Source organism: Gallinula chloropus (assembly GCF_964237585.1).
Source record: "Gallinula chloropus genome assembly, chromosome: 31".
Taxonomy (NCBI): domain Eukaryota; kingdom Metazoa; phylum Chordata; class Aves; order Gruiformes; family Rallidae; genus Gallinula; species Gallinula chloropus.
Window position 1 is genome coordinate 1,223,397 of NC_140116.1, and position 27,121 is coordinate 1,250,517.

The following is a 27,121-nucleotide window of genomic DNA, read 5'->3' on the forward strand; positions in this document are numbered from 1 at the left end:
CAAGGGCTCCATGTGCTCACATGTCCCCCATGAGCACCCCACAGCTCCCCATCCTCTCACCCCACAGAGGCAGGTCCCCAAGCACCGGTACCAGCAGAGAACGGGAAATGCAGCATTAAAGTGATGGACCAGTTTTCTTTTTATATTTAAAAACAAACCCTCCCCAAATAAAATAAACCCAAAAATACCCCCTCCCGCCCCCCACCCTCCCCCCCACCCCCCTCCCCAAATAATAATCTGATTAAATAAAATGTGCAGTGAACATACCAATCAACACCTGTATGTGCGGCTCAACACAGTGCTTAACAAAACAATATACACAGGGGCAGGGAGGGGGGGGCGGGCACGGGCAGCACTCCAAAAATAATAATAATAATTAATAATAATAATAATAATAAAAAATCAATTTCTCGTCTCTTAATTATGTCCATATAAATATATCCAGGAGGGAGGGCGAGAGGATGGGAGGGGGTGGAGAGGAAAAGGCTGAGGGGGAAGTGCCCGCGAGTCCAGTGTGCCCAGGGGCGCGTGCGCCCTACTGCGAGCTGGCGCGCTCCAGCACCCGCAGGTCGTAGTTCTTTTTGGCCACCCGCAGCTTGAAGCGGCTGAGGGAGTTGTTGAGGCGGAGGGAGGCGTTCTGGGCAGCCAGAGGGCTGGGGAACACGGCCACGATGGTGTATAAGGCAGCGAGGTCACTGTGCCGGCCGTTCTCCGGAGCGGCGGTGCTGTCCCCGCCGCCTCCGTCCCCGTGACGCCCCTGAGTCTCTTTGAGCCACTGGATTTTGGCACCAGCCATGGCGAGCTGGGTGAAGAGCTTGTCGGCTTCTGTCCGGGTGATGCCCTCGGGTAGGTCGGTCACCTCCAGCACTCGGCCCAGCACTGCGGTGGGAAGAGCGCAGCGCGTGTCAGCGGGGGATCCTCGACGGGGGATCCTCGATAGGGGATCCACACTGGGGGCTCCTCATTGGGGGATCCTCGCCAGGGCATCCTCACCGGGGGATATTTCCTGGGGGCTCCTCACCAGGGGATCCTCACTGGGGGATCTGCACTAGGGGATCCTCATTGGGGGGATCTTTCCTGGGGGCTCCTCACTGGGGGGCTCCTCACCGGGTGCCTCCTCACTGGGGGATCCTTGCCTGGGGGGGATCCTCACCAGGGGATGCTCATTGGGGGATCCTCACCAGGGGGGATCCTCGCCAGGGGGGATCCTCACTGGGGGGATCTTTCCCAGGGGCTCCTCACCAGGGGCTCCTCACTGAGGGGATCCTCACTGGTGGGGCTCCCTCACTGGGGGATCCTCACTGGGAGGATCCTCACCGGGGGCTCCTCTCTGGCGCTGGGGTTCGCTCACACAAGCAGCCCCTCCCCAACCCACCCCACATCACCCATCTATTTCCTTTCCTCAGCCAGCCCCTTCTTGCCCCTGACGCTGTCCCGAGCATCCTGATCCTCCTGCTGATCCACGCTTCAAGAGGAGACTCCTACATCCCACCTCCCCAGGCCCCACCAACACGGAGCCCCCCTCGCTCCCTTCAGCTGGCCTCAGCCCCTCAGGCAGCACTTCCTAACCTGACCTTTGGGTCCCAGCACCAGGAGCTCACCCACTCTCCTGTCCTGTCCCTGGAAGGCACCAAAACGGGCTGCACCCACCCGGGCCAGTGTCACCCCAACCTCTCTGCCTGTGCTCTGTGGTACCCACACACTTCTGCTGCCCCTGGCTCCAGCCCCAGCGCTCAGGCTCAGCGCAGGGCTGGCTGCAGGGATTCTTTGCTAATATTAACACAGTGTGTAACGACCACGCCAGCCGCAGGGACGGGGCAGCGCTCCAGCAAGCGGCTCTTAAAGGGCCCCCCTGCAACCAGCTGCTCTGGGTGGCATGGAGATGGCATGGGGGACAAACTGGAACTCCCCAGAGAGGCAGCAGAGGTTGCTTCCCTTCCATGCTTGCTGGCTCACGCCGAACTAGCAAGTGGAGAACCCCCCCCAGAGTGAGGAACAGGGGTTCCCTTCCCTTTTGGAGAGAAAGGATCTGCTGGGGATTTCCTGGTGCTCATCCCTGGCTCCCCAACAATTTCTCCCCACTCTTCCCCTAAAGCTCTGCTGGGTGCAGGCAGAGCTGAGCTCCTGAGGAACCCCTGTCCTCCCAACACCTCCCAAGGGCAGAGCTGACTGGGATGGGCTCTGCTGCTCCCTCATACCTGTGGGCTGGGGGGGGGACACATGGGGGTGCAATGGCAGGCAGGAACCATTCTCCACAGCCACCCCCCAGTATGGGCTGTGTGGGAAGCTGGGAAGGGGGGTGCATGGGGTTGTGGTGACAGGCAGGAACCATTCTCCACAGCCACCCCCCAGTATGGGCTCTGTGGGAAGCTGGGGGTGCAGAGGTGGCACCTGGACCCTCTGCCCACCCCCGCTGCGGCCCCAGCGCAGGGACTACCCAGAGGGAACCCGGGATCACTTGCCTACGTCGCTCGTCCCAAGGTCGGTGGACGCTGACTTGAGGGCCTGTCTCTTGCTCCGGTTCCCGTGTTTCATCCCAGTCTGCCCCTTAAAGAACAAAACCAGGAGCCAGTCAGCACCAGGCTCAGGAACCACAGGTGGGATCCAGGCACGGCCACACGGCCGTGCCACTCCAAGGACTCGGGGCTGACATGGTGACTGGACAAAGCTGGGGCTGGGGTGGAGTTTTAGGCTCCAGGGAAACCCATCTGGGACTGTGGTTCTGCCAGATGGACAGCAGCCCTGCTGGATGGACAGCAGCTCTGCTGGATGGACAGCAGCCCTCTGTCCGATCGAGGGGTGTCCAAGCACGGGGCTGGCGTCAGACTCGCTGCTGAACGACTCCTGGGCCCTGCCCAGGGCTGTGGGGGGGACACACACTGTGAGGGGGGTGTGGGGGTCTGTCCCCATCCTACCTGGTGTGCGTTGTAGTTGGGCTGGTTGTGCAGCAGCGGTGGGGGGCAGATGGACAGGTTGTACTGCAGCGGTTGGCCCAGCAGGGAGTAGCGCCCGTCACCTGGGAACAAGAGAGAAGAAAGGGAGTAGGGGGCTGAGAAAACCTCAAGGGGACAGAGCAGGCACCCCAAAACCCTCCCCTGCCCCCTTACCTTGTGCTGGGCCCATGGGCCGGGGGAACTGTGTGAGGACAGGGAGGGGGCCCAGCCCCGTGCAGACGCTGTTGAGGTTGGTGACGGGAGACGGTGTCGGGGATTGGGTGGGGGAGGTGATGGGGCTGTTCAGCTGGGTGCTGGCCTGGGGGAGGGAGAGCGTTAGACAACCCCCCAATGTGGTCCCACACCCATCTCACCACTGTGGGGTGAGCCCACTCCCCCTCATCCCCCCACCCATCCAGACAGCACGGGTGCTGGGGTCTGCTCTGTCCCACCAGGCTGCTTCCAAAAAGATGAGCTGCCTTCTTCCCAGTCCTCCCAATACCTGAGCACTGGTGTCTGGGCTGTACAGGTCTCCTGGCTTCTGCCCCCGCTGGTCCAGGCTGTAGTACTTACAGTGGCTCCACTGCACGACAGGGGGGTTCTGGGGGGTCTGGGGGCCATTGGGCACGTTCAGCTGCATCACAACCACGCCAGGGCCTGAAGGAGACACCCCTGGGGAGGGAACACGGCTGCTGTATTGCCCAGGGCCCCCAAAACGTCCCCTCTGTACCCTCCTCTGCTACTCCCACCTCCCTGGGGGGCTGAGGAAAGACACAGCCTGACCCAGCCAAGATGCCTCTTGGATCTCACAGCTTGCTTTTAATCCAGGAGAAACACAAGCTGGACAAGCTGAAGGCAGCTTGGGTGACCTGAGCACCACAGGTAAAGGATCTAATCCCTGAGCTGGGGGCAGAGCTTGGGGGTCCTGGTTCCAGCCCCCACACCAATTCACCAGACCACAGCTCTGCTCCCCACAGCCAGGACTTGGCTGGGAATCAGCTCTGCTCACTGCAGCCCCACAGGAACCTGTGCAGGATTGGTGCTGAGCCCTGGCCCACAGCCCCTCTTACCTGAATACTGCTGCTGCATCTGAGGTGGGCTGCAGGGCGACGGGGACTGTGGCATCTGGTACTGTTCTGAGCCAGGAGGCTGCAGGAACCCCACCGAAGGGCTGTGGAGCAGAGAGAGCTCTGGTGAGGGGATGGGGGGGAGCAGCCCCCTGATCCGCACAGGGAACCCCCAGCACCCTGGAGACCTGGCCATCTCTGGCAGAGCATGGGAAGTGGGAGCCAGGACTGGGGGCAGCCAGCATCTGTGGTGCCCAGCCACCTCCTCCAGCTGCAGGATGCTGCACCCCTTCCTCAGGACCCCCACCCTCCTCCTTTCTCCCCAGGGTGGGGCAGGGATACAGCAGCTTTACCTGGTGCCGTTCTGCTGGGCGGTGGGGATGACGCTGTAGTAGATGGGCACCCCCCCAGCCTGCAGCCCCCCCTGAACAGACTGGCTGGCTGGCACGAGCACGGGCTGCTGGAAGGGCTGCTGCACCACGCTCTGCGACTCGCTGCCCACGGGAACCTGTGTGAAGGGGAAGCAGCAGCACTGTGGAGCCATGCAGAGCAGCAGCAGGGAGAACCAGCCCCAGGGAGGCACCAGCAAGGTCCACACAAAGCAAGAAGAGATGCTGGATGGGTGCCTACTGCAGCCCAGAGCAGCCCTGCCCAGGCAAGGCCAGCCCCTCCCAGCTCTTGACATGCTGAAGGGACCAGCCACACTCAGTTCTCCTCCTCCTCAAGCCACATCCCACCCAGATCCAAACATGGGATGTGCCCTCCCCGAGCTGGCAAGCACCCACCATCCTCCCAAGGTGAGGAAGCCTCCACTTACAGCTCCATCACATGAACGGGGTGCTTCCTGCAGGGCAGAGGCACCCCCCACCTTCCCCAGCAGCCCCATATCAGAGAGCAGCTGCTGCCTACCTGGTAGGAAGGCAGTGGAGTGTACTGGACCATCAGGCCTTGCATCTGGCTGCCCATGCTGCTCCTCTGGCTGCTGAGGAGGCCGGGGGGCTGCGCCTGCTGCACCCCCATCATACTCTGCATCTGGCCTCCCATGCCGTTCCTCTGGCTGTTGAGGAGCCCGGGGGGCTGTGCCTGCTGCACCCCCATCACACCTTGGTACGTTTGCTGCTGGTTGGACATCATTGGCTGTAAACCTGGCAGGACAGAGGTTAAATGGAGCAGCTTCTCCCATGGGAGACAGCCCGAGGCTCAGCATGCGAGGGCTCAAATCCTGCTCTGCCTCCACCTCTCACTGAACAGCAGGAAAAGGGCTTCCCTTCCAGCAGAGGGAGAGACCTGAAGGGAGCTCCTGGCTTAAATCCATCCCCTCCCCATTCCTCCCCACCTCCTTACCAGGCTGCTGGGACTGCTGGGGGAGCTGCTGGGTGCGCTGGGAGCTGTAGGCCACTGGGTGACTGAGAGATCGGTATTGCTGGCTGGAGTTGGGGTACTGCCCAGGAGGGTAGTACGAAACCTGAATCTGTGGGGATCAAGAAGAGACAGTGATGAGAACACAAGAGGGGGCAGGGCCAAGAAAGCTGGTCCCTGGGGACCAGTTTTCTCTCTCACCTGGCCTGGCTTCTGCTGAAGGAAACCAACCAGGGCTTTACTCTGGCCAGCTGATAGCTCCTCCTCAGGGAACTGCAGCCCCTTCCCGCTCCTCCCAGCCTCCACAGCCAAGCCTCTCCCAGCACCACAGTGCAAGAGCACAACTCTCATCACAGCTCAGAGGACCAGGCCTAGGGGTCCTAACGCCCTGTGGGACTCCAGAGAGAGCTCAGAGGTGTCAGCCCTGCACCTGCTCCTTGTCCCTGTCCCCAGAGGAGCATCCTGTGAGCTCAGAGAGGGACACGGGGCAGAGACCACCCTGCGGTGCTGACCCAGAGCTCAGACCCCCGTGTATCGACCCCATCACCAGAGAGCAGCAGGAAGAAACCCAAAAGAGCAAGAAGGGAAGTTCCCACTCTCTGGACTGGTCCCCAGCAGCCCCCAGCCCAAGTGTTTTGGGCTGGTGCCCATCCCCACCGCGCTCCCACGTGTCCTTACTTGCTGGGGAGGCTGAATGTAGCCCTGGGGCTGCAGCACCTGCTGTGTGGGGGCTGTGTGCCCTGAGGCTGAGTAGTTGGAGGTGGGAATGGGTTGCCCAGGGGTTGCCATGATGAATCCAGTCTGCTGAGGGTGCTGGGAGATGAGGGATGACTGGAACATCGCGGAGGAGGGGTCCGGTGCTTCTGTGGAGCTCTGTCTGCTGAGGCTGATCTGCCCGAAGGGGGTGCTGAGTTCCTCAGCCTGCACAGGGGAGAAGTGGGAAGGATGGAGGAGGACAACACTACAACAGGGTGTAGGACACAGCTCCGCTGAGTAGGCTGCAGCCCCCTTCTCCCTGCTCCCTGCAGAGGAGCTCACCCAGGGCAGGGTCCCCAAAAACGAGGCACAGACCAAGAGCGCTCTGCAGGACAGGGCGCAGGGACATGCGAGCTGCTGGGGGGGTGAATGCTCAGCCAACACCAGCCACATGCAGGGCCCCACACAGCCAGGGGGGGCCCCACACAGCCAGGGGGGGCCCCAGCCCAGAGGCCACGTCCCGTGGGGGGCACTGCTCCCGAATGACCCAGCAGAGACAACACAGGGGCTGGCTGAGACCACAGGGCAGCCACGGCCCCTGGACCCCAGTGCTGGGCACAAGTGCTGCTTCCCCACTTGCTGGGGCAGCTCTGGGCTTGGAACTTGCTCTCCCCCAGGCAGTGCCTGGCCCTGGTGGGTCCCACAGCCTCAGGCACCCCACTGCCTTGACCCCACAGCAGCACAGAGCCTCCAGGCACCCCGAACCCGCTGCGTGGGGTGTCCACAGCGACATCCCTGCTCAGCAAAAGCTCACACAACACAAACACAGCACGTGAGCACAACAGAGAGAGTGCAGAAGAGGAAATGGGGTTTATATATACCAAGTTGTACTGCTGGGGTGGAGAGACTGGCAAGAGGACTTGGGGGCAGGAGCTTGGAGAATACTGAACAGGCTGCAGCGCTGGGACCGGCTACCACCAGCAGAGAAGGGAGCAGAGGAGGGAGGTTTGGGTGGGAGAAGGGCGGTGGGGAGGGGAGGAAGGAGAGGAGGAAGGAGAGAAAGAAGGAACAACAAGGTTAGTCAAGTGAGCTGATTGCAAACACACAGAGGGGGGGCATTGCAGAGGGCTGGAAAGCACGGAGACCAGAACGGGGTGGGGACACACAGCCTGGCCGGTTGCTTTGTGGCAGCTGGGACTCTGACTGTGTCCACAAAGCAGCTCTGGCCTGGTGTGAGCAGGAGGTGTGTGCACAAAGGCTGGGCACAGCTGAGGGCACCCAGAGAGCTGCTTCCCTGTGTCCCTCCTGCTCCAGTGCCCAGGGTGGGTGGCACCGGCTCCCGGCTCCGCAGCATGTTGAGGTCTGTCCTGCTGGGAATGCTCCTCCTTCTCTCTCCTTTCTGTAGGGCTCCTCCACTTTGTCACAGGGTTTTTTTCACCCTGCTGAGGCCCCTTGATGACAACACCTAACTCCAGCACCGTAGACCATGCCCTGGGCACCGAACCTGTGCTGGTCAGCACTGGGAGGGGGTTTTGGATCATTTGATTCGGCCTTTGGTGAGACACAAGGTGTGTGCAGGTGGGGAGTGGGGCATTCTCCAACCTTGTGCTACCAAACACAGGAAACCAAGTCTTCCCAGCACCCCAACCCACCAGAACAGCCCCAGAGTAGAAGGTAGGAAACAAAACTCCAGCAAGAGGCAGTGATCCTGCACGGGCTCCAGGAACCTGCTGTGTGTTCAGCGTTCCCCCCGGGGCACCACGCTCTGCCCCACACCATGTTCCAGCTCCAGACCCTCCTGCCAGTCTCCATGCCAGGCCCTGGCTGCCTCAGGGACACCCCTCATCTGTACCACCCCTCATCTGTACCACTGAGAAGTCTCCCTTGAGCTTCAGGATCTTCTGCCACTGAACCCACAACCCTGGAGCCAGTCCAGGGCCCAAGAGCCACAAGCTTCCCCCATGCTCACACAAACAGCAACAGACAGCACGGAGCTGTTCGTGTTCTCTGTGGTAAAAGCTGTTGGAGGAGGTTTGTTCCTCCTCCCAGCTCGCTGAAAACACTCTGAATCAAAGAACAGCCAGGCTGGAAGGGACCTTGGAAGATCATCAGGTCCAACCTGCCATGGGAAAGGCAGCTGGGATAAGAAAACCTCCTCCTCTAAGTAGGAGATGATGCACCAGAAGGGATCCCAGGAAGCCCCCTGGACAGGCTGAGATCCAGCCCTGCCCCTGCTGAGCACGTGGCCACTTTGCTGGCTCCTACAGTGACAAGGGGACAGCTCTTGTGCTGTGGTTCCTTACAGCCTTGGGAGCAGGACAGAGCATGTGGGGATGGCAGCCACGAGCCCTTCCCAGAGGGCTCCATCCTCAGAAACAGCCCTGCACGCTGCGATCATCACCTGGGTTGAACGTGGGGAGGCTCTGGAGGGTACACCCAGGGACAGTTTGGGGGTTGCCTCTCCCCTGGCCATCAGGGACCAGCACTGGGGAGCTCAAACCCAGCTGCCAGCGATCCCTGCCCAGGGATCATCCGGCAAATGTGGATCCCTGAAGCCCCCCTGGGCAACCCCGAGCCCCAAGCAGCCCGAGTGTGCTCCAGCTCTGGTCCTGCCTCCCCAGGGAGCTTCCTGAGCCCAAAGCGTGGTGTGGGAACTCACCTGGGACAGCATGTGGTTGCTCATGGCTGGCTGCTGGGGGGCTGCAGGCGGGAGCCCCTGGGGCTGCGGCGGCGGCTGCTGGGGCGGCTGCTGGGCTGCGCAGGGCAGGAGGCCGCGGCTGGGCTGCGAGGAAGGGGGCTGGCTGCATCCTTCAGGGGCACCTAGGACCAGACCTGCAACAGAGAGAGGCAGGGCAGGGTTGGGACCTGGCTGAGAACACCATGGGTTCACTGATGGGTTCACATCTCTGGGACATCTCTGGGGACAGGGTGAGCGGGTTGCAGGCACCCCAGGGGCACCGACACCCTCAGGGTTCACCCTGGAGCATTGACACCCTCAGGACTTGGAATGATGACACCCCTCTCCTCTCCACATCCACACACCAACCCTCCACAGCATCTTCTCCTCCCCTGCCCCACGCACACCCTGCCCCATGCAGGGAAGGGCAGCAGCACACACACATCTCTGGAGTAAGACCATTTGGGAGGAGGGTGACGCAGGCTGTGGGGCACCCAGCTGGGAAACACTCTCAGTAAAGCTCAGGCTTTACTTCCAGAAACAAAAGGGCTGTGAAACTGCTGCTCGGTGCCCAGTAGCTGCTACTGAACTCATTCTGCCTCTGCTCTCCTGCACCCCAGCTGCTCATCCTCAGGCATCCTGTGAAGGAGCCACAACACGTGCAAAGATGGAAACATTCTGCTGACAGTTGCCCAGGGGCTGGATGCTGAGATGGGAAAAGAGCCCCAGAGTCCTTCACTCTTCCTCCCCCACAGAATAAACAAGAAGATATAGAGGGTGGCAGCTCCCCCTGCCCCACAAGTGAAAACTCCCTTGCTTTCTTTTATCCTCCCCCCCTCCCAGGACATTTCTAATCACTTGCCATTATATAAAGCCTGGAGAGCTGCTCTTCCCAGGGGAGGGAAAATACAGAAGGAGCAAGAAGTGGACCTTCAAATAACAGCTCCCATCAGGTGATGAATCAGCCCTGGAGGTGGCTGCAGTGATCAGAATAAGCACAGCCCTGAGCGCGATGGAAATAGGGTGCTGGGAGATGATGTAGGTGCCTTCAAACCGCAAGAGGAACGTGTGGTTTCCAAAGCCAGCCTGGGTGCTGGCACCACAAGCACCAGCCTGCTTCCCCTCCCTGCTGACACAGTAGCTCTGGAGTATGTGGGGACCTGCTGCCTGCCAGTGTGAGGGGAGGAAGCCCGGCAGCGGGGCAGTGCTGGGCTCTGCTCACTGATAGCACAAGGCAGCTGTAACCAGCCACCATCCAGCTCCTCAGTCCTCACTGGCCCGTTGAAAGGAGAGCAAAGACCCCAGGTTGGTGGTGAGGAGGCACCTGAAGGACTCTGTTCCCTGCTGATAGAGCAGCCAGAGCCCCACCAAGCACAGCGCAGCCTCCCCAGGATGCTGCTGCCAGGGACACCCCATAATAGCGGCCTCCACACCCAGGCTACACCCTCTGTGCTCCCTAAGGATGGGGAAGGAGTGATCTGAAGCTGGCAAGAGGCTCATGATCCTAATTCCCTTTGGTGCTCCTGAAACCCTGAGCTGTATTCAGCAGCTCCTGAAGAGCCACAGGCCCAGCTCCCCACTGCTGTGTCTGCTCTGGGGAAGAGAGTGAATCATTCCCAGAGAACATCGTAGGCAGACAGCAATTAACACAGCCTTTCTTTGTCTAATGAGATAGACTGTGTGTCTGATGAGATAGACTAATGGGGGACACCCTTCCCTGGATCTCCTCTGGTGGAAAGTAAGGAAAAGTGCCAGATGGTTCACCCTGGCTGAGTGTCCTTCAGGCTGCCAGGGGTTCTGGGGAGCAGCAGCACAGCCCTCAGCATGGCATGGGGGAGAAGACAGCAGTAAACTGGTGCTTGAGTTCCAGGGTACAGGAGTTCCAGGGTACAGGACAGAACAGCATCCCCTGCCACAGATAACCCTGCTAAAGGGGAGGGACATCTGACAGGGGGTATGGGAAACGCAGATGATGAACCAACTGGCACATCCCAAACACACTCAGACAATGCCAACCACATCCCATTTTAACCAGCACCACTGTCCAGAGGAACACTGGGAGCCCCATTCCCCCCTCTACCCCCTGCTAGGTGTCCCCTGGCAGGTGGTGTGCAGGGGAAGCAGCGCGGTACCTGCCCGGGACGTCCTGCCGGCAGCGCTGCCCTTGCTGCTCCCGATGCTGTCGCCCCGTGTCAGGATGGAGATGCCACTGAAGCTGCTGGCTTTGGTCACGGGCGGTCTCAGGCTGCGGATGGAGCCGTCTGAGTCTGTGCTGCTCCAGGGCCGGGGCTCCAGAGACTTTATCTCACTCTCTGTGCTGCTCTGGCGGCTGCCCGAGGCCCGGCTCAAGCCCTCCCGGTTCCCCCTGCAGAGACCAGAGGGGTTACACTGTCAAAACCTTCTGGGGAGAGTCAGTCGGTTGCCATCAGAGAACAGCACGGTCACAGGGTCATGCAGCACTGCCCAGAGCCACACAGGGTGTCTGTGAACCACCACTAACCTGCTGTCGGTGAGATACCCGTTCTGGCCGGTCTGGAAGCAGGGAAAAGACGTGGAGTTGTGGAAGGAGAGAAAAGGGAGAGAGTTAGTAACTCTGGAAGCAACAAATCCAGGCAGTTTGAAAGCAAAGAGGAGCAAAGAACTACAGGGATGGGGCTCAGACACAGCTCGTGCTGCGTGCTGGTTACACGGTGACTCGGGAGTGTCACCGAGTCTTTGGCACACCAGTGCCACCCCACGTGCCATCCAGGCTCACTGGGAACCCTTCCTGATAACCTGTGACCCTGAGATCTCTCCAGAGTTTGGAAATCTGAAACCCTGACTCCCTGCTTCATTGCTCTGAGGCAGATTTGGCAGGGACTTCGTCAGGAACCATCAAGGGCAGACACAGAAGGGTCTCCTCGTTTGCTAAGTGTAGGTATAATTACCAGAGCCAGGGGGCTCAAAGCCAGCCCAGCCCAGCCAGTGAGACTCACCCCTGCTTCTGGAGTCAGACATAAAGTGCTGGTTCAGGCCCCAAAAACACAGAGCAAGGGCAAGAACGTGTCCAGCCAGCACTGCTAGCACGGGACAGCACCCACCCCAGTCCAGGGCTGTGGGCAGAGCTGCTCACTAACACATCTGGGCAGCTTTGGGCTTGTGTAAAACAAGCCCATGATCACAACTGGCCTGAAAGTCATTGGCTGAAGCCTGGTGACCGCCCAGGGACTGGGCATGGTGCTGTGACACCCTCCTGGGGCAGGCACAGGACAAGTGAAAGGTGCTGTCCCCAAGATGCTCAAGAGCAGCAGGCAAGGAGCTGGACTCTGAACGTGATCTGCAGCAGATGGGCACTTGGAATCGTCCCCAATTCCATCAGTTGCTGCTTGGCACAGCACAGAGAGCTGCCAGCTGGGGCTCATAGAGTGAGCACAGCAGCCAGACATGTGCAAGGAGCAGGGCTCCAGCTCCAAATGCTGCCACGCAGGGAGCAGAGATCTCAAGGAGGCAATAACCAAGCTGGACACTCCAGAAGAAGGACAATAAATGTGCTACAGACTCATCCTGTAAAGGCAGAGCCCTGCCTGACACTCTGAGGCCAGCACTGCTTGGTCAGGAGGTCAAAGCTGCAGCGCTGGAGAGGAGCTGCTGCTCCTTTCAGGTCCATCAATTGATTTGCCAGCCAGCCCAGAACCACCACTGCGTAAGCTCGTACTCCTGCTGGGCAGCAAGGAGCAGAACTGCCTCCTTGGTCAGTCCCCACACTCCCACTGCCCCTGAAACAGGGGATTTTAGGGAACACACACTTCCACTGCAACAGGGGATTTAGGGAAGGAGCAGAGAGGGGAGTAGAGGTGCTTCTCCATCTCAGTGTGTTATATTCTCAATGTTCCAGCTTGTTAGAAGCTGGAATTCAGTGGGAGACACCAGGAAGTCTCCAGAGAGGGCAGTGATGGGCTCTGACTCCTCAGCATCCTCAAGGATACCTTCTCCCATGAAGTTCTGGGAGAGCACCTGGGAAGTGAGCGGCCCAAGCTTACCTCTCGCGCAAAGATCCGCTCCCTGACCCGCTGGTACTCTTCCTCTCGCTCTTCTATGGATTTGCTCCTTCTCCCATCCTGCAAGGGGAGTCTGATCTGAAGGGGACAAACACATCTCAGCGGGTCAGCAGGTGCCAAGGGGAGCAGTGGGCTGTCAGCTGCTGGTACTTTCATGTAGCAGCGCAAGAGGACGTGGATTACGGAGCGTGTGGGTGATGCCTGGGGGCAGTGACACAGCCTCTGCCTTCAAACCTACTCTCTGGATACCTGCATCTAGGGATGAACATCCTGGAGGTCTTGGTGTGTTCCACCTCCTGGATCAAGCATGACTCCCCTGCCTGAACCCAGCCTGAGTCACCATGTGCTTCAGAGCCTGCTCCCAGGGTTAAAAGGGCTGGGACACGCTTTGGAGCACGTGTCCACACAGCAAACTCCTGCCCAGTCCTGGATGCTGTGCTGTGTCACCACGAGGAAGCCAGAAACCCACACTGACTGCAAGGACCAGCTCCCCAGCCTGATTTAAGGTCAGCAAGACGCCCCAGAGCGAAGGGCCGCGGTACGCTGGGCTGCTGTAAAGATGGGAGCTACAGGAGCAGAGCGCACGAGATCCCTGGGGAAGAGAAGAGGTCTCCTGGCTCTTGCCCCTCAAGTTCTCAACACTCCAGGTCACCTGGCCCAGGCTGGGAAGACAGCCATGGGTGAAGCCAGGCAGCCAGAGGGTCACCAGGGGGTTTTGGAGGTGCTGCTGAGCTCAAAGTGCTTCATCCTGCTGATGTGTTTCCTCCCTGCAGCACCACGACTCATGACATCCCCATGGAGGGGTGGGAGAGATGCTTGGCAACAACTCATTCCCAGGGCTTTTCCAAGGAAGCCTTAGGAAAAGGCTTCACCTTAAGCCTGGCCCAGCTCCCAGTCAGTACTCAGAGCACAGAAAAGGACTCCCCAGAACCCCCACAGATCCTCCCTGTGCTTCCACAGTATTCTGTAGACTTTATGATACACCTGGACGGTGCCCCTTGGGTGGGGTGGAAGGTTCTAGGAATCCCAAGAGACATTCAGAGTGGTTCTCAACTTAGCAAAGCCAGGTTTGACTTTCAGGAAGTATCCAGATAGCCCATGAGCACCTCTTACCTGATTATCATCTCGGTCCATGCTGGTATCATCTCGTTTCAGGATAAACCTCTGTGGGAACTCTGCGTTCTTCTCATCTTTGATGTGCTCAGAGAACCTCTGCTCAGGGCTGCAGGAAGAACCAGCCCTTGTTAGAAGGGCAAAAATGGGCACAGAACCATCCTGATAAACCTGCTGCTTCGAGCAGGTGAGAGCTGTTTGCTGTGTTACATCTCTCCTCTGATGGCAACAGGAGCTCCTGCCCTTTCTCTGAGAAGCAAAGGGAGCTCAGGAGGGCTTGTAAAATACTTCAGACAGGAAGAGAAGGGATTCTTCTCTACTAGAGAGGGGGCCTTGCCCTTCTCATGGGGGCAAAACCATGTGGTGTGGAATCCATCCTGACCTGGACCATGCCAGGGGGCTGTGCCTGGGGGTCACAGAGCACAGGGGAGGGCAGGAGACGCCAGCCCAGTTGTTCTCCCTCTCTCTCCCTCTCTCTCCTTCCCTCCCTCCCTTCCTCCCTCCCCCCCTCCCTCTTACATTCGTGTGTTACTGGTCTTGTTGATGATGACTGCCTTCCCAGTTTGGTCAACGTTATGGTCCATGCCGAAGTAGGCGGCTACCCGGTGCAGCAGCATCCTGTGGTATGAGGTCATCTGAGGGAACTTCTTAAACTGGTTGCTGAGAAGAAGGGAGAGAGTGTTAGAGTTTGGAAGCCCTTGGAATGGGACCACAACAATCTGACAGCAAAAGAGACCAGCTATGGAGTATCTGGAGATGCTCCTGACTCGCCTGGATGCCACCTCGTGCCACCTGCTCAAGGTGCCCCTGAGGGTTTGGACTGGATGAGCTCCAGAGGTCCCTCCAAGCCTCACTGGTCTGGGATCAGGGCCAGAGATGCTTTAATCAGATCCCAGATCGGACCCTGCCACCCCTTCTGAGCAGTTAGTTACCACTCAAGTATTGGGTCTTACAGAGAGACCTTGCAAGGGCTTGGGGTGCTTGGCAAGACAGAGCTGGGCTGATGTGAGGGCTCCAGCTGGACCAGCTTGTGCCAAAACACATCTGATCCCAAGCAGGATGAGGAGCCAGAATCAGTCCTTACACTGGGACGCAGGTAATGAAGTTCACAAGCTCTGCTGCAGACACCTATTTATATTCTGGGGTGTGAATCCTGCTCCTGGCTTCTCCACACCCAATTTCTGCTTGGAAGAGAAGCACAATGGCACCAAGCTCCTTCCCACTGGATAAGGTGTGAAAGCAACTGATATCCAACCAATGTGATGCTCCAAAACCTTGTGTATGGACAAAGGGAGGTGGGGGATGTGGAAGAGATGAGGTCTCCTAACCAGGCTGCCCCAAAGATGCTCCCTTCTCCCCTGGGTGCACAAGCTCCTGCACAGTACGTTACAGACCTTGACACAAACTTGCTGGTGACTTACTTGCTATCACTGATGAATTCCAGAATCTCCTGCTCCAACTTTAGTAGCATCATCCTGTCCCTGTCAAGGAAAGGAAAAGGGAAAAGGCCACCTTCAGTGGGAGAGAAACACAACCTGTCTGCTGGGTGCCACCCTCCCTGCAACAGAGGCACCAATACCTGGAGCAGGCAGCACTTTAACCCCTCCTTCCCTCATCCTCCAGAGGAAGGAACTGAAACACTCCATGGCTTTTCATATATAGTCAATTAATCACCAGGCTGTTGGGGTTGGGTGGGGGGTTTTTCTTTCAGTTTCAAGCTGTTTTGCTCCCTGTGCTCAGCTCTGGGTAACAGAGAATCTCTGCTCTGCTGGCAGAGACTCCAGCTCTGCTATTCCTCCTTGATTACGTTTATTACTGACACAGCAGCAGTTCCTTCAGAGGGCTGATATGTAACAATCACTTACAGAAAGGGTTTGAAAGCAATCAGGATTCCTTCCTGCTTGTGTTCCAACTAATTATCTGTCCTCTTTCCCCCTCTCTCTCTAAGTCACAATTACATGTTTGGATCCACTGTGGTATATCAAATTACAGTTGTGCTTTGTGTTTCTACACAGCCCCAGCTCTGGTAACACTCCCTGAATTCCAAAAAGGTACTTTCTGTAGCTGTAGCCCCCTCTCTGCCCCCCCAATACACACATACACCCCCCCAGGCACACAAACACTGTGGATTTAAGTCACTCAAAGGAACACCAGTCACCAGGTCCTCCCTCCCATCACTCCACCAGCATGATGTTTTACTGACTGGGACCTACCGTGGGTTTTTTTTCAGTGTATTTACTAAAAATTCATGCAAATCTATTCCAGTGGAGTCTGTATATTCCTGGCTGGAATCTGAAACAAGAAGAGGAGCAGACAAATTAAGCAAACAAGGGAAGAGGGAAGGGAAGAGGGGTGTGAGTGCGTCTCGCTACACACAGGAGGGTGATGCTCCCCACGTTGTTGCTGAAGGAGATTCAGCCTCATGCTCTGACTGTTCACTACAGGAAGAGGAGCCTGTCTGGTCACAGAACCACATGGGCTGGGACCCACAGTGCCTGGGCTTGCTCTGGTCAGAGCTCAGGCTTGGAACACAAGCTCTAGGTGAAGCTTCTCCAGCTTGTTCCTTTCCCTGTGGTCAGTGGGACAACCGGACGCTACGCTGAGGAGGGTGCCAGACAGAGGGATATCAGCTCAGGATGTGGAAGGAAACCTCACCTGGAATCCCAGCCCCTTGGGGTGCCCTCTGGCTACCCCATGCTGCTACAGGAGCCCCTCCAAGTGCAGCACACCATATTTCTGTAGGAGCAACTTCTGCACCTTTGATCCCCGAGTTCTCTAGCTGGAAAGCCCCTCTGGCCCTGTTCTTCCCCTCTCCCCACACCTCTTCTAATTTAAACCACCCAAAACAAACAGGAAAACCACCCAAAACAGGAAAAAAAACACCCAAACAAACCAGCAAGTGAGACTGATCTGCACCAGGGCAGAGCCTGTGCAAGGGCTCCAAGCACCCGTGGATCTTCTCACCCTTTCTGTGCCCCCAGAACCATCCTCACAGCATCACCCAACAGAAACTAAGCTCACCTTCCTGCAACCTCACAGGTTTTATAAAGGCAAATCTAAAGTGGGTTTACATCTGCATGTTCAAGAAGCCACCAGGTCACTATAACCTCAGCAGGAAGCCCCCAAGTCTGCTGGGGCACATTCCAATCTGGAGAAACCTTCCCCTTCTCTCCCCATGCTCTGCTCCAGAAAGGATGTTAGAGAAATGGTGCATCCCTGTGCAGGCATCAGCAGAGATAAGTGCTCTGCACCCCTCCCTGGCCAGCAGAACCCCCCACAGAGGGTCAAGACAGGAGCTGCCCTGTTCCAATGAGCACCTGACCTCGAGAGAGCATCTTCCTGGGGGCCTTTTCTTTAGTCTTGTCTTTTTCTTCCTTCTCAGCCCCATCTTTCGTGGACTTTTCTTCTTCCTTGTCCGAGGGGCAGCTAACGTGCAGCTGGATGATGTCCTGGAAGAGAACAAACCAGGCTGGGCTGAGTCACTCAGAGAGTCCCTGCCATCACAGCCAGGGGTGCTGAGGAAGAGGTGACCCTACACACATGAGCAGCGCTCACAGGGGTAACTGCTCCCTCCAAAAGTGGCCTCCTGGGGGAAGTCTGTGGCTCTCAGACTCAGGAGCCTGGGTCAGGATATCACTTCTGGCAGGACATGGATTTTCTGGGCTCCCAGACCCCACAGCTCATCTCACTCTACCTACCTGGGACTCCAGCAGCCCATCCACAAAGGGGCTGGATGATTCTTCACATACAGCCAAGCTCCTGACCAGCTTAAGCTTTGAGTTAGACTGGAGAAGGAAAGGAAAGAGCATCGTTAAGACACCTCTGTCACAACACATATGCAATTAGGTTCATGCTGCTGCACCACCAGCCACTCCTACAGCTCTTGGTAATTAATTAGCTAGAGGAGAGTGCCATCCTAAGGCTGGGAGTGCATCCCAGCTCAGAACAGGGGAAGGAGGGTGTCAGAAGAGGTGATACCTTGGCTCTTTTCCTGGCGTGTCCATGGCTTGAAGGTCGTCTCTGGGGAGAAAGGAGAAGAAGGCAAGAAACTTCATCTGGATGTGGACACCGTAACGGGCATTTACTGTGCAGGCAGCCCAACACTGAGCACCTAAACTGACTGGGAAGACCACCTCTGGCAGCCAGGGAAGCACATGGAGATGGGAAGGCCTGGAGAGCTGCCCTGACAGGCCCCAGAACTGCTTGAGAAGCCTCCCTTGGGTTTAGACTCAGTTCCCCTGCTGCTGACAGAGCCAGCACAACCAGGGCATCGCAGGGCAGAGGCGCCCAACACACTTCTAAGTGGGCAAACTACAAGTCTTCTGCCACTCCTGGGACACAAACATGGACTTGGTGACCTAAAGGGTCTCTTCCAACCCAGGTGATTCTATGAGGGAGGTAACAGCCACGGGATGAGAACCTGGACACCGAGCACAAGCACCCCAGGAGCACAGCACTCGTCTCCCAGGCTCACAGGATGTTTATATTCTGCTCTGAGTGGAACAGATTCAGCTGAAGAGCTGCCTGTGCTGCAGGGCAGCCCCCTGGGACAGGCTCAGGGCCCTTCCTGCATAGAGAGCAACTACCTGCTGTTTGCCCAGTGGAAGGAGAGCACCCAGCTCCTCAGGAAGGGACTGCCCACCCACCCACATGCTCACCTGAGACTCCTGGCGCACGCCAACCTCCTCCCCTGGATCCTTCTCCACTTCCTCCTTGCTTGGTGACCTGGATACGTATTTGGTTTTGTTCACAGATTCCTCAACCACCTTTTTTTCTGACTCCTTCATTATTTCCAGAGACTCCTGTGCTGTGGTGCTGTTGGACATCTTCAGAGCCCTGCGACGCAGCAACGGGTGCCTGCCAGAAGAGGTGACAGAGGGTAGAAGGGATTCAGTGGGCTGGGGGGAGCTTCTCTCTGGGCAGCCTGTTCCAGCCCCTCACCACTCTCTCTGGGAAGAACTTCCCCCCAGTATCTCATCTCACCCTTCCCTCCTCCAGCCTCACTCCATCCCCCTTGTCCTGCCATTATCTACCATCCCTGGGGGTGTTCAGGGCAGGTTGGATGGGGCCCTGAGCAACCTTGTGTAGCTCCAGGCCTGGAGGTTGGTGTCCCTGCCTGTGGCAGGGGGTTGGAGCTCTGTGACCCTTGGGGTCCCTCCCAATCCCAACCCAGCCCAGGCTGGGATTCTCTGATCTCTGCTCATCACACGATGTCACTGCAGCATCACAACAAGGGGAGCAGCATCGCTCTTCCCTTTCCTCTCCCAGTGCCAACTACTCAGAGCCACTGAGTCGACACTTGTGGGCTAAGCCTCTGTCCCTGCCAGCAATCCTCTGGGATATCTCCCTGCCCATAAAATCTCCAAGCTGTGCACTGCCAGCGATGCTTTGGAGAGGAGGTTTCCTTCCCGTCTGAATGAATCAGCTCTGCTCCCCCAGGCCAGGCGTGGGATGCAGCGAGGGGGTGGCAGACATGATCTGCTGTGACAGACAGCGGCTTGCAGAGACACTGCAAGTCCAGAGGACTCGGTGGGGTGGGTGGGATGGAGCTGCACCTCGCCAGGGAGATGGAAAGATGACGTAGATTAGGGATGCCACAAAATCTGTGTCAGGAAAAGGGAAGAGCGGAGCACCGGGAGGTGGGTGAGCTGCTGGGGAGGTGGGGTGGGGTTTGGGTTTGGTTTGGGTCTGGAGATGGCAAAGGATGGACAGCCACAGAATCCCAGCCTGGTCTGGGTTGGGAGGGACCCCAAGGGTCCCAGAGCTCCAACCCCCTGCCACAGGTAGGGACACCAACCTCCAGGCCTGGAGCTACACAAGGTTGCCCAGGGCCCCAGCCAACCTGGCCTTGGACACCCCCAGGGACGGGGCACCCACCCCCTCTCTGGGCAGCCCCTGCCAGCCCCTCACCACTCTCTCTGCAAAGAACTTCCCCCCAGTCTCTCCTCTCTCCCTTCCCTCCTCCAGCTTCACCCCAGCCCCTTGTCCTGCCAGTCTCTGCCCTTTAATAAGCCCATTCCCCTCCTGTTCCTGGGGTCCCTTCAGGGACGGGGAGGCTGCAGTGAGGTCCCCCCACAGCCTTCTCTTCTCCAGGCTGACCCAGCCCAGCTCCCTCAGCCTCTCTCCATGGGGAGCTGCTCCAGCCCTCTGGTTATCTCCATGGCTCCTCTGGACCCTCTCCAGTGGAGGCAATGAGAGTGTGATCACCCTGTGTGTGCTGGCTGGGTGACATGGACCTGTTGGAGCAGGTCCAGGGGAGGCCACAAAAATGATCCGAGGGTTGGAGCAGCTCTCCTGTGAAACCAGGCTGGGAGAGCTGGGCTGCTTCAGCCTGGAGAAGAGAAGGCTCCAGGGGGGACCTTATGGCAGCACCTCTGACCTATCTTCCACTCCCCCCCAGTTATTAACCAATTCTCTTCTCTGTTGTTTTCTTTTCCTTCCTCAGACCCAGGGCACCAGGTGTCCAACAGGGCAGAGCCACGACCTCAGACTGGGCTCCTCAGCCCTAACACAGCAGCGCTCTCACTGCGGAGCAGCCCTGACACAGCCACAGCAGCAGCAGCTCCTCTCCACCCCCAGCCCAGCTGTAACCTACACAGGAAGCTCCCAGTGAAACCACACACACCCGACCACAGAGTTAACACACTCTGAGGGCTCAGATACAAACAGACCCCACCACACCGCTCCCACGGACACCTGCAACCAGTCTGGAGCGCAGGAAGAGCTGGTAGAACTGGGAATTCACAGTCAGCCCGTACCAGGGAAGGGGGGAAAGCAGCAGCTTCTCTCCAAGCACTTCACCCCTCTGCGTAAGGCTTTAGTATTAGCATCATCCATCACTGAGTAAGTTCCTCCTCCGAGGTTACCGGATGATGCTCTTTCCCCAACAATTTGCTCATTGGCTTCCAGGGCAGCCAATGGGAATAACGGCTCCATGGCAACCGGCTCTATCGCTAGGAGCAGCCCGACAAGTTTGGGGGTGATTTAATTCCCCCCCCCTCTCCTCCCTGCCCTTCCTGAGCACAGCGTCTGCTGCAGAATAAAGGTTCTCACAGGAAAGAGGTGGAGGTGGTGGAGAGGGTGCTGCGGATCCGAGGCGATGGAGCCTCCTCGGCGCACCGGCTGCTGCTCCCCCTGCACCCAGGATTTTTGGAGAGGTGTCTGTCTCTTCCTTTCCTGCCAGGGCACAGCCCCCAGTAATGGTTTTTTTGCTGGGTTAAAAGTGCACCTCCCTGCAGAGCAGAGCTGTAAGGAAAAGGCTTTGCCCAGTAGGAGCAAGAAAAGCCGTGGAGCTCCGGAAACATCTCCCTCCTAAAGCCCCTTCAGGCTCCCAGTCTGCTCTGCAAAGCACCAGAGGTGCTGACTGGGGCATCCCCAGCATCCCATAGAAACTCTGCAGCCTCAGCCTGCAAACTAGTGAGTGAAGAGCCTCTCCAGCACGTTCCACTCCACTCCCATTGGGAAAACAGCTGGATGCAGGAGGGAACAAGCTCTGGCTACAACGAGCACCCGAAACCTTCCTGGGAAACACTCCCAAGCTCTCAGCCAAGCCTCTCAGCCAAGGAAGCCAGCCCTCCTGCATTCTCTCCATTGCCTTTTCTATTATCACTTTAATTTCTAGGTTTTTTAATAAATTTAACCCCTCACTGCTGTACAGCTCCCCCAAAACTGAGCCAAAACCAAACCAGGGGGCCAGGCACATTGGAGTGCACAGTGCACAGGCTCCCGAGTGCTTAGTCACTGCTTTAAATCTTAATCTCCACCCCCACATTACATCAAAGAGGTGAAATTGTGATGCAGATGGAAGGATTTCGCTTCAGGTGGAAAGGGGGGGAGTGTGAAAAACCTTGTATGAACGACAAGACAGGAAATGCAGGTGGGACTGAAAGGCCCCCGAGTTCATTCTGCACAGTCTCAGGTCTCCAACACCACCCTCCCAAATAATTCCACGGAGGGTAAGGCAACCCCAGTTCCATCCCCTTAACCCACAGCTGAGCAGAGCCCCCCTACCAAGCTCTACTTCCCATCCCTGCAGCACCATGAGGTGCTGAAGGCTCTTGGGGCTGTTCCACACCATCCAAGGGAAGGAAACAGGAGATGCTGTGGAATCGTGTCTGGAAGATGAACGTCTCCAGCCGCCCACCCATCAGCTGGATGCTGGAGCCTGCTGGGTCAGGATGCAGCTCATGGTACCACCCCCTGCACAGGTCTTGGGGCAGAGAAACTCAGGGCAGAACAATGAACTTCCTTCCCCCTCCAGATTCCAGTTGTTCCCACTCAGGATGGGTCTTTGCAGCGGTGCCTCACCTGCCTCCCCACCAGCTCTTCACAAGACTGTTCACTTGCATCTCAAGCCCCCCCCATGGAAACACTGGGCTCCACCAGCAGCCTGGGATGCTCTTTGCTGCTCTCCTTGGGTTACAAAAAGCTCTTGAGCACTCAGAACTGGACAGACAAACTTTGCTTCTACCTGTTCTGCTGGCATGGAAGAAAGGAAACTAAAAACCAAGGAGAGATGCAGCAAAGTCCTGCTCCAGACACCAGGTGCCCCCAGCTGTCCGTGCCTCCCAGAAGCTGACAGGTTGGACAGACAGGATGATGCTGGGAGAAAGGAATCTCCCTCTGTGTGGAGAGGGAGGTCAGATGGCACCGAGGAGGGAGGCTTGGACTGCTGAGCTCTCTTCTCCTGAAGCTCCTGCAATAGCAGCCGCCTTCAGCCCCTCTGCTCCCCCCTCTGTCGCTCTGCAGGGATATTGCTTGTTTGACATTCAAACCCCAGCAAACAGAACGGGGCCAGGGATGCTGCCCTTCTCTTCTCCTTTTATCCCAGGAGCTGAAGTGAAGCTGAGCAAGACCCTCTCCTCCCCTTGTGTAGAAAATCAGGGGGGAGGGAAAGAAACCCCCAAACCAGCCCCCCCAGCCAAGTTGGGAAGTGAAAGGATGGCAGAAGTCGTGGGTATAAACCACTCTGGAGAAGAAAAGGCTCTACATGCCCTGTAAATGTCTGTGGATGGCTCCTCCAAGGGTCCCCAGGCAGGATGCTGGGAGAAAGAGAAGAGAAACGAGATGCAAACCTCCCTGTCAGAGAGTTCCCTGCTCCATCTCACACCGGTTTCCCCACCACGAGCTATTCCTGTATCCATCCCAAGACCAGGGAACTGCTGCGGTGACGTCAAAGCAGTTTCCCAGCAACAATTAATGAGGGCTGTCCACCACAGGGGTTTCCTGAAAAGCTAGCATGGAATTATCCACCTACTTTCTACAGTGTCAAGATGCAGTAGGACAGCATCGGACAGGAACTTGTGTTAACCCTTGTGTGGCTCAGAGGAAAACCCTGGCACAGCTCCCACCAGCACGTCCAGAGAACTCCTTCCACCCAAAGCTATCAATGCCAGGAGACACCCACAGAGCCTGGGCTCAGAAAGAAGACACACACACCCCCAAACCCCAAAATGCACAAGGTTAGAGAACAGCTCTCACCCTCCTGCTGGCACAGCCTTCACGTGCCCTGTCTGTGCCAGTGGGAAGCATCAGCACCAACATCACAGAGCTGGTGGAGCAAGGACGGTATCCCCCAGCTCCATGTGCCATCCCTGGGCTGGCAAAGTGCATCCTCACACTGTACTTATCAGAGCCAAAGCATTGCAGCTCCTGGGAGAGGGGGGAAAAGCTGTTCTCAAGGCTGATGCTCCTGGTTTTCCCCATGCTGGCAAAGGACTCTGCCACTGGCCACAGCACGGAGCCAAGGGGCAGGCAGCAAGGAGAGGCGCTGGGGCTGCTTTCCAGGTGGGCTCCAGGAGTTGATCTGGTGGTTGAACAACGAGGGGGAGTGATGACTAAAGCTAAACAATAAAATGAAATCACCTTCACCTTTTGGGCTGCCAACTGCAGAAGGTGGATGTGACACAGGAGGGGGGAACCTGAAGGAATTTATCCCTCCTCAGCAGAAGGAACTCGGCTGTCGCTCGCCGGTCGGAGCAGCAGCGGTTGCTGCTCTTTGCAGACCCTCAGAGCCACAGGTGATGCTTCCAGGTTAAATAAGGATTTAAGGAAACAGGTCCAAGGCACCTGAACAAAGATCCTGTGGTACAGTAACTGGCTGCTGCCTCGAGCCCAAGAAAACCAGCCCTGAGCACTAAATCTCACAGGAAGGGAGCATCACTTCAGCACCTTTGGTTTGAGGCAGGACTGGGTGATGAACACGTGTGAGGAGGAGGTGAAAGCAACCCAAACCCCCCATTCCACTAAAACCAAGCCCACTGCAGTGACAGGTTTAACACTGTTTTATAAAGGGGGTTCATGTCTATAAGTGGACTCCAGCAGAGTCCTCCAAATTGCATAAGCTGCCCTGAAAACATCCTGTGGCACGTAGCCAAGGAACCAGCCAACGTTTCCCATCAACTAGCCACCTTGAAACCAGTAAACACTGTGAAGTGTAACCCCAGGGAGGAGCTGGGTGTCCTCTGTCGTTGCAAAAGGAGCAGGAACTGCCCAGGAGAAGCTGCAGAGAGCCTCAGCCAAGGCAGAGGGAGAACCCCAGAGCCCGTCATGGGAACTCCTTAATGACATGGAAGAGCACAGCACGCTGATCGGGGATTCCCCTGGCTCCCTAGGTGCATCCTCAGCATCACTAGAGGCAGGAGAAGCCACATCTCACTCTCTCCAGTCCTGAACTGGGAACAGAGAGCCACACAGTCATTTTAGCACAGCACCATTTTAAATTAACCCATTCAGGCAGCAGCAATCCTCTCACTTACCAGAGATGAAGGGTGGCAGGTCCCCATCCCCAAAATAACTCGCTCGTGGCTCTACCTAGCCTGTATTTTGTATGGTTGGGGTATGGGAAGAGGAGGAGGAGGTGGAAGAGGAGGAGGAGGAGGAGGAGGAGAAGTCTCCGGTCAATCTTTCTCAAGCCCAATAATTGAAGCCTTATTCTATAAATAAACTCACCGTGGAGGTTCTGCACTCTCAGCAGGTCATCTGTTTCCCAATTCCAGTCCAGGCTCCATTGCCACAACCGGCTCAAGAGGAATTTTGCCAAGAGAAGAAGATTGCTCCTCAGAAGCCCCCGCCAGCTCCCAAGCCCGAGCGAAACGCCAGCGATCTTTTGCTGCTGCTACAGCGAGCTAATTGCTCTGACAAGCAGCTCTGAAGCAAAGCAGAGCCCAGCTGTTCAGAGGGATGTCATAGAGAGCTCTGCCAATAGCCACATGCACACACACACCACCCCCCCCCTCCTTCTCCTGCTCTCATTCAAATCCTTCAATGGATCTGCCTCCGCACAGCCCCGAGAAGGCTTTAAAGACACAGCGTCCTTCCCCTGCCAGGCACCGGAGAGACACGAACCTGCCACACAGGGAGCAAAGGAGAGAGATGCCACAGCCAAGAGCAGCAGCTTCCAGAAGGAATGGGACTTTGGGAGCGCCGGCCACGTGCTGAGGTAGGTTACAGGCTGTCCTGCTGCCCTCCTGCCGTGGATGCTGTGACACTCCCAGGGGTCAGGCTGGAAACCGTTTCCTTTCAGTTATTTTCCCCCTTGCTCCTTTATTAGCGGCCAAATAGAGACAGAGACAGGGAACAAGAGATGCTGAGGGCCCTAGAGAGGCTGTAAATTCCTCACTTTGTTTAAATTTTCCCCAGAAAGGGCTTTTCTGCCCCAGCCCTGGTGACTCTACAGGCTGCAATCCCCTTTCCCCTCCACACACTAACGCTTCTTCCCCAGTGCACAAGGCAGCCTTGCCGAGCAGGCAGGCTCTGCCATGGACTGGGAGCACATCCTTCCCCTCCCCAGGCTCCCAAGCTGCTTCTGGTGGGATTCAGAAGATGTTCCCAACCTCAGCCCTACACACTGGTCAGCAGCAGGTCGGTGTCACTCTTCTCCTGCCCCAGGAGTTCCTTGTCCCAGGCAAGGTGGAGCCAGCGCTGGCTTCAAATGCAACCAGCTCTGACAGCGCTGGGCTGGAGATGCTCCCTCACTCAGGCTGAGCCCTGGCAGTGCTGGAGCTGGTGATGGAGCAAGGGAAAGCTGCCTCAGGATAAAAGCTTTGCAGGGGAAGGAGATGGAGATGGAGATGAGAAGGTGGATGAGCCCAGCGTAGTGCTGCATTGGTAAAGCCTCTTTGGGACTCTTCTTCACCACTTCAGCCACGTTAATGCTGTTTCTTCTAAAAGATCCCCAGCTACAGCCACAGGATGAGTCCAACAAAGCTTCTACAAAGCAAGGAGTCAAGAGCAACGTGTCATTTCAGCTCCAAACCTGAGCTTTGAGTCTGCAAGGCAGCCCTGCTCTGCAAAGGGCTTCGGTTCAAACGTATCCATGAGCTGCTCTTCAATCCTCACCCGTGTGCCCGTGCAGAGGGAGGTGAATGTCCCTGGGCAGCTGCTCTCCTCTTCCTCCTGAAGCTGCTGCGATCCCAGGGGCAGCAAACACCTCCCTGCTTCTGATGTAGAGATGTGAAGAGGGAGGGGGGGGTCCCGTGGCTGGAGAACCAGAGAGAAAGGGATGATGGAGGGGGAAAGAAGGCAAGAGTCCCTGCAAGGCTGTGGCAGCCTTTTCAAGTGGAGGGCCACAAGCAGCCACCCCCCCACTGGAATGCAAAGGCTCCATGGATGTTAGAGAACATCTCCCCATCTGAAGGTGTGAGGAAGACAGACCCAAAGGGTTCAAGTTCCTTCTGTGCCTCCTACTTCTTCAAGCTTCTTCCTCCCAACTCTGTAAAGAACTTTTAGAAGGAAGGTGCCTCCTCACCCAGCTCAACTGGACCATGGGCTCCCAAGCTCCCTGAGACACAGCCACTGCCATCCCAGCCTATGGTAAGGACCTTCTGCTGAGCTCCTGGGCTCTCCTAGGACAGCAGCTCCTCAGCCTGATGCACAGCCAGCCCTGGGAGCTGGCACAGAGTGTGTCTGCCAGCGCTGTGTGGATGGCTCAGCAGGAAACCAGCCTGGACACCAGTGTGTGCCCAGCACAAAGCCTGTGCTCAGAGTGACTCCCTGCGGCAGCTGAACCCAGCTAAGCTGAGATTCACACAGAGATCAAGTTAACAGCTCAGCATCAGGATTCCCTCCCCTCCTCCTTTGCAGCTCATCTCTTTTGGATGTGTTTATTCCTGTCACCTAGCACCCAGGCAGGCCCCTGGAGTATCAAACCTGGAGCCCTGAAGATGCTCCTGCTGTGAGCAAAGGGACAGGGAGCTCAGGTCCAGCAGTGCCTTGCCCACCACACCAAGGATCTTTGCT

General features: G+C 57.3%; 1 protein-coding gene across 2 annotated transcripts; it reads right to left on the reverse strand.

Annotated features, from left to right (window-relative positions):
- Positions 1 to 225: 225 nt before the first annotated feature.
- R3HDM2 (R3H domain containing 2) lies at positions 226 to 25,338 on the reverse strand. Of its 2 annotated transcripts, none has more exons than XM_084277280.1 (23): positions 25,229 to 25,338; positions 18,541 to 18,739; positions 17,861 to 17,902; positions 17,581 to 17,667; positions 17,205 to 17,331; positions 16,096 to 16,174; positions 15,304 to 15,363; positions 14,402 to 14,542; positions 13,883 to 13,991; positions 12,752 to 12,847; positions 11,233 to 11,264; positions 10,865 to 11,097; positions 8,715 to 8,887; positions 6,038 to 6,280; positions 5,345 to 5,471; positions 4,910 to 5,145; positions 4,354 to 4,508; positions 4,004 to 4,104; positions 3,436 to 3,605; positions 3,108 to 3,252; positions 2,916 to 3,016; positions 2,463 to 2,547; positions 226 to 879 (listed from the first exon to the last, which is right to left on the reverse strand). In XM_084277280.1, the coding sequence occupies exons 2-23, from the start codon at positions 18,706 to 18,708 to the stop codon at positions 536 to 538; spliced, it is 3,054 nt and encodes a 1,017-aa protein (XP_084133406.1). In that variant the 5' UTR covers positions 18,709 to 18,739; positions 25,229 to 25,338; the 3' UTR covers positions 226 to 535. The 2 variants fall into 2 exon arrangements, with proteins under 2 accessions (XP_084133406.1, XP_084133407.1); XM_084277281.1 differs by lacking the exon at positions 25,229 to 25,338 and adding an exon at positions 6,937 to 7,026.
- Between the last annotated feature and the right edge of the window lie 1,783 nt (positions 25,339 to 27,121).

Excerpts from the sequence above, each read along its gene's own strand:
- R3HDM2 (XM_084277281.1), bottom strand. The coding sequence starts at position 18,708 with ATGTCCAACAGCACCACAGCACAGGAGTCTCTGGAAATAATGAAGGAG. Across the intron at positions 17,903-18,540 it reads GCGTGCGCCAGGAGTCTCAG|AGACGACCTTCAAGCCATGG; the intron begins GTGAGCATGTGG and ends CTTTCTCCCCAG. Across the intron at positions 8,888-10,864 it reads CGGCAGGACGTCCCGGGCAG|GTCTGGTCCTAGGTGCCCCT; the intron begins GTACCGCGCTGC and ends TCTCTGTTGCAG.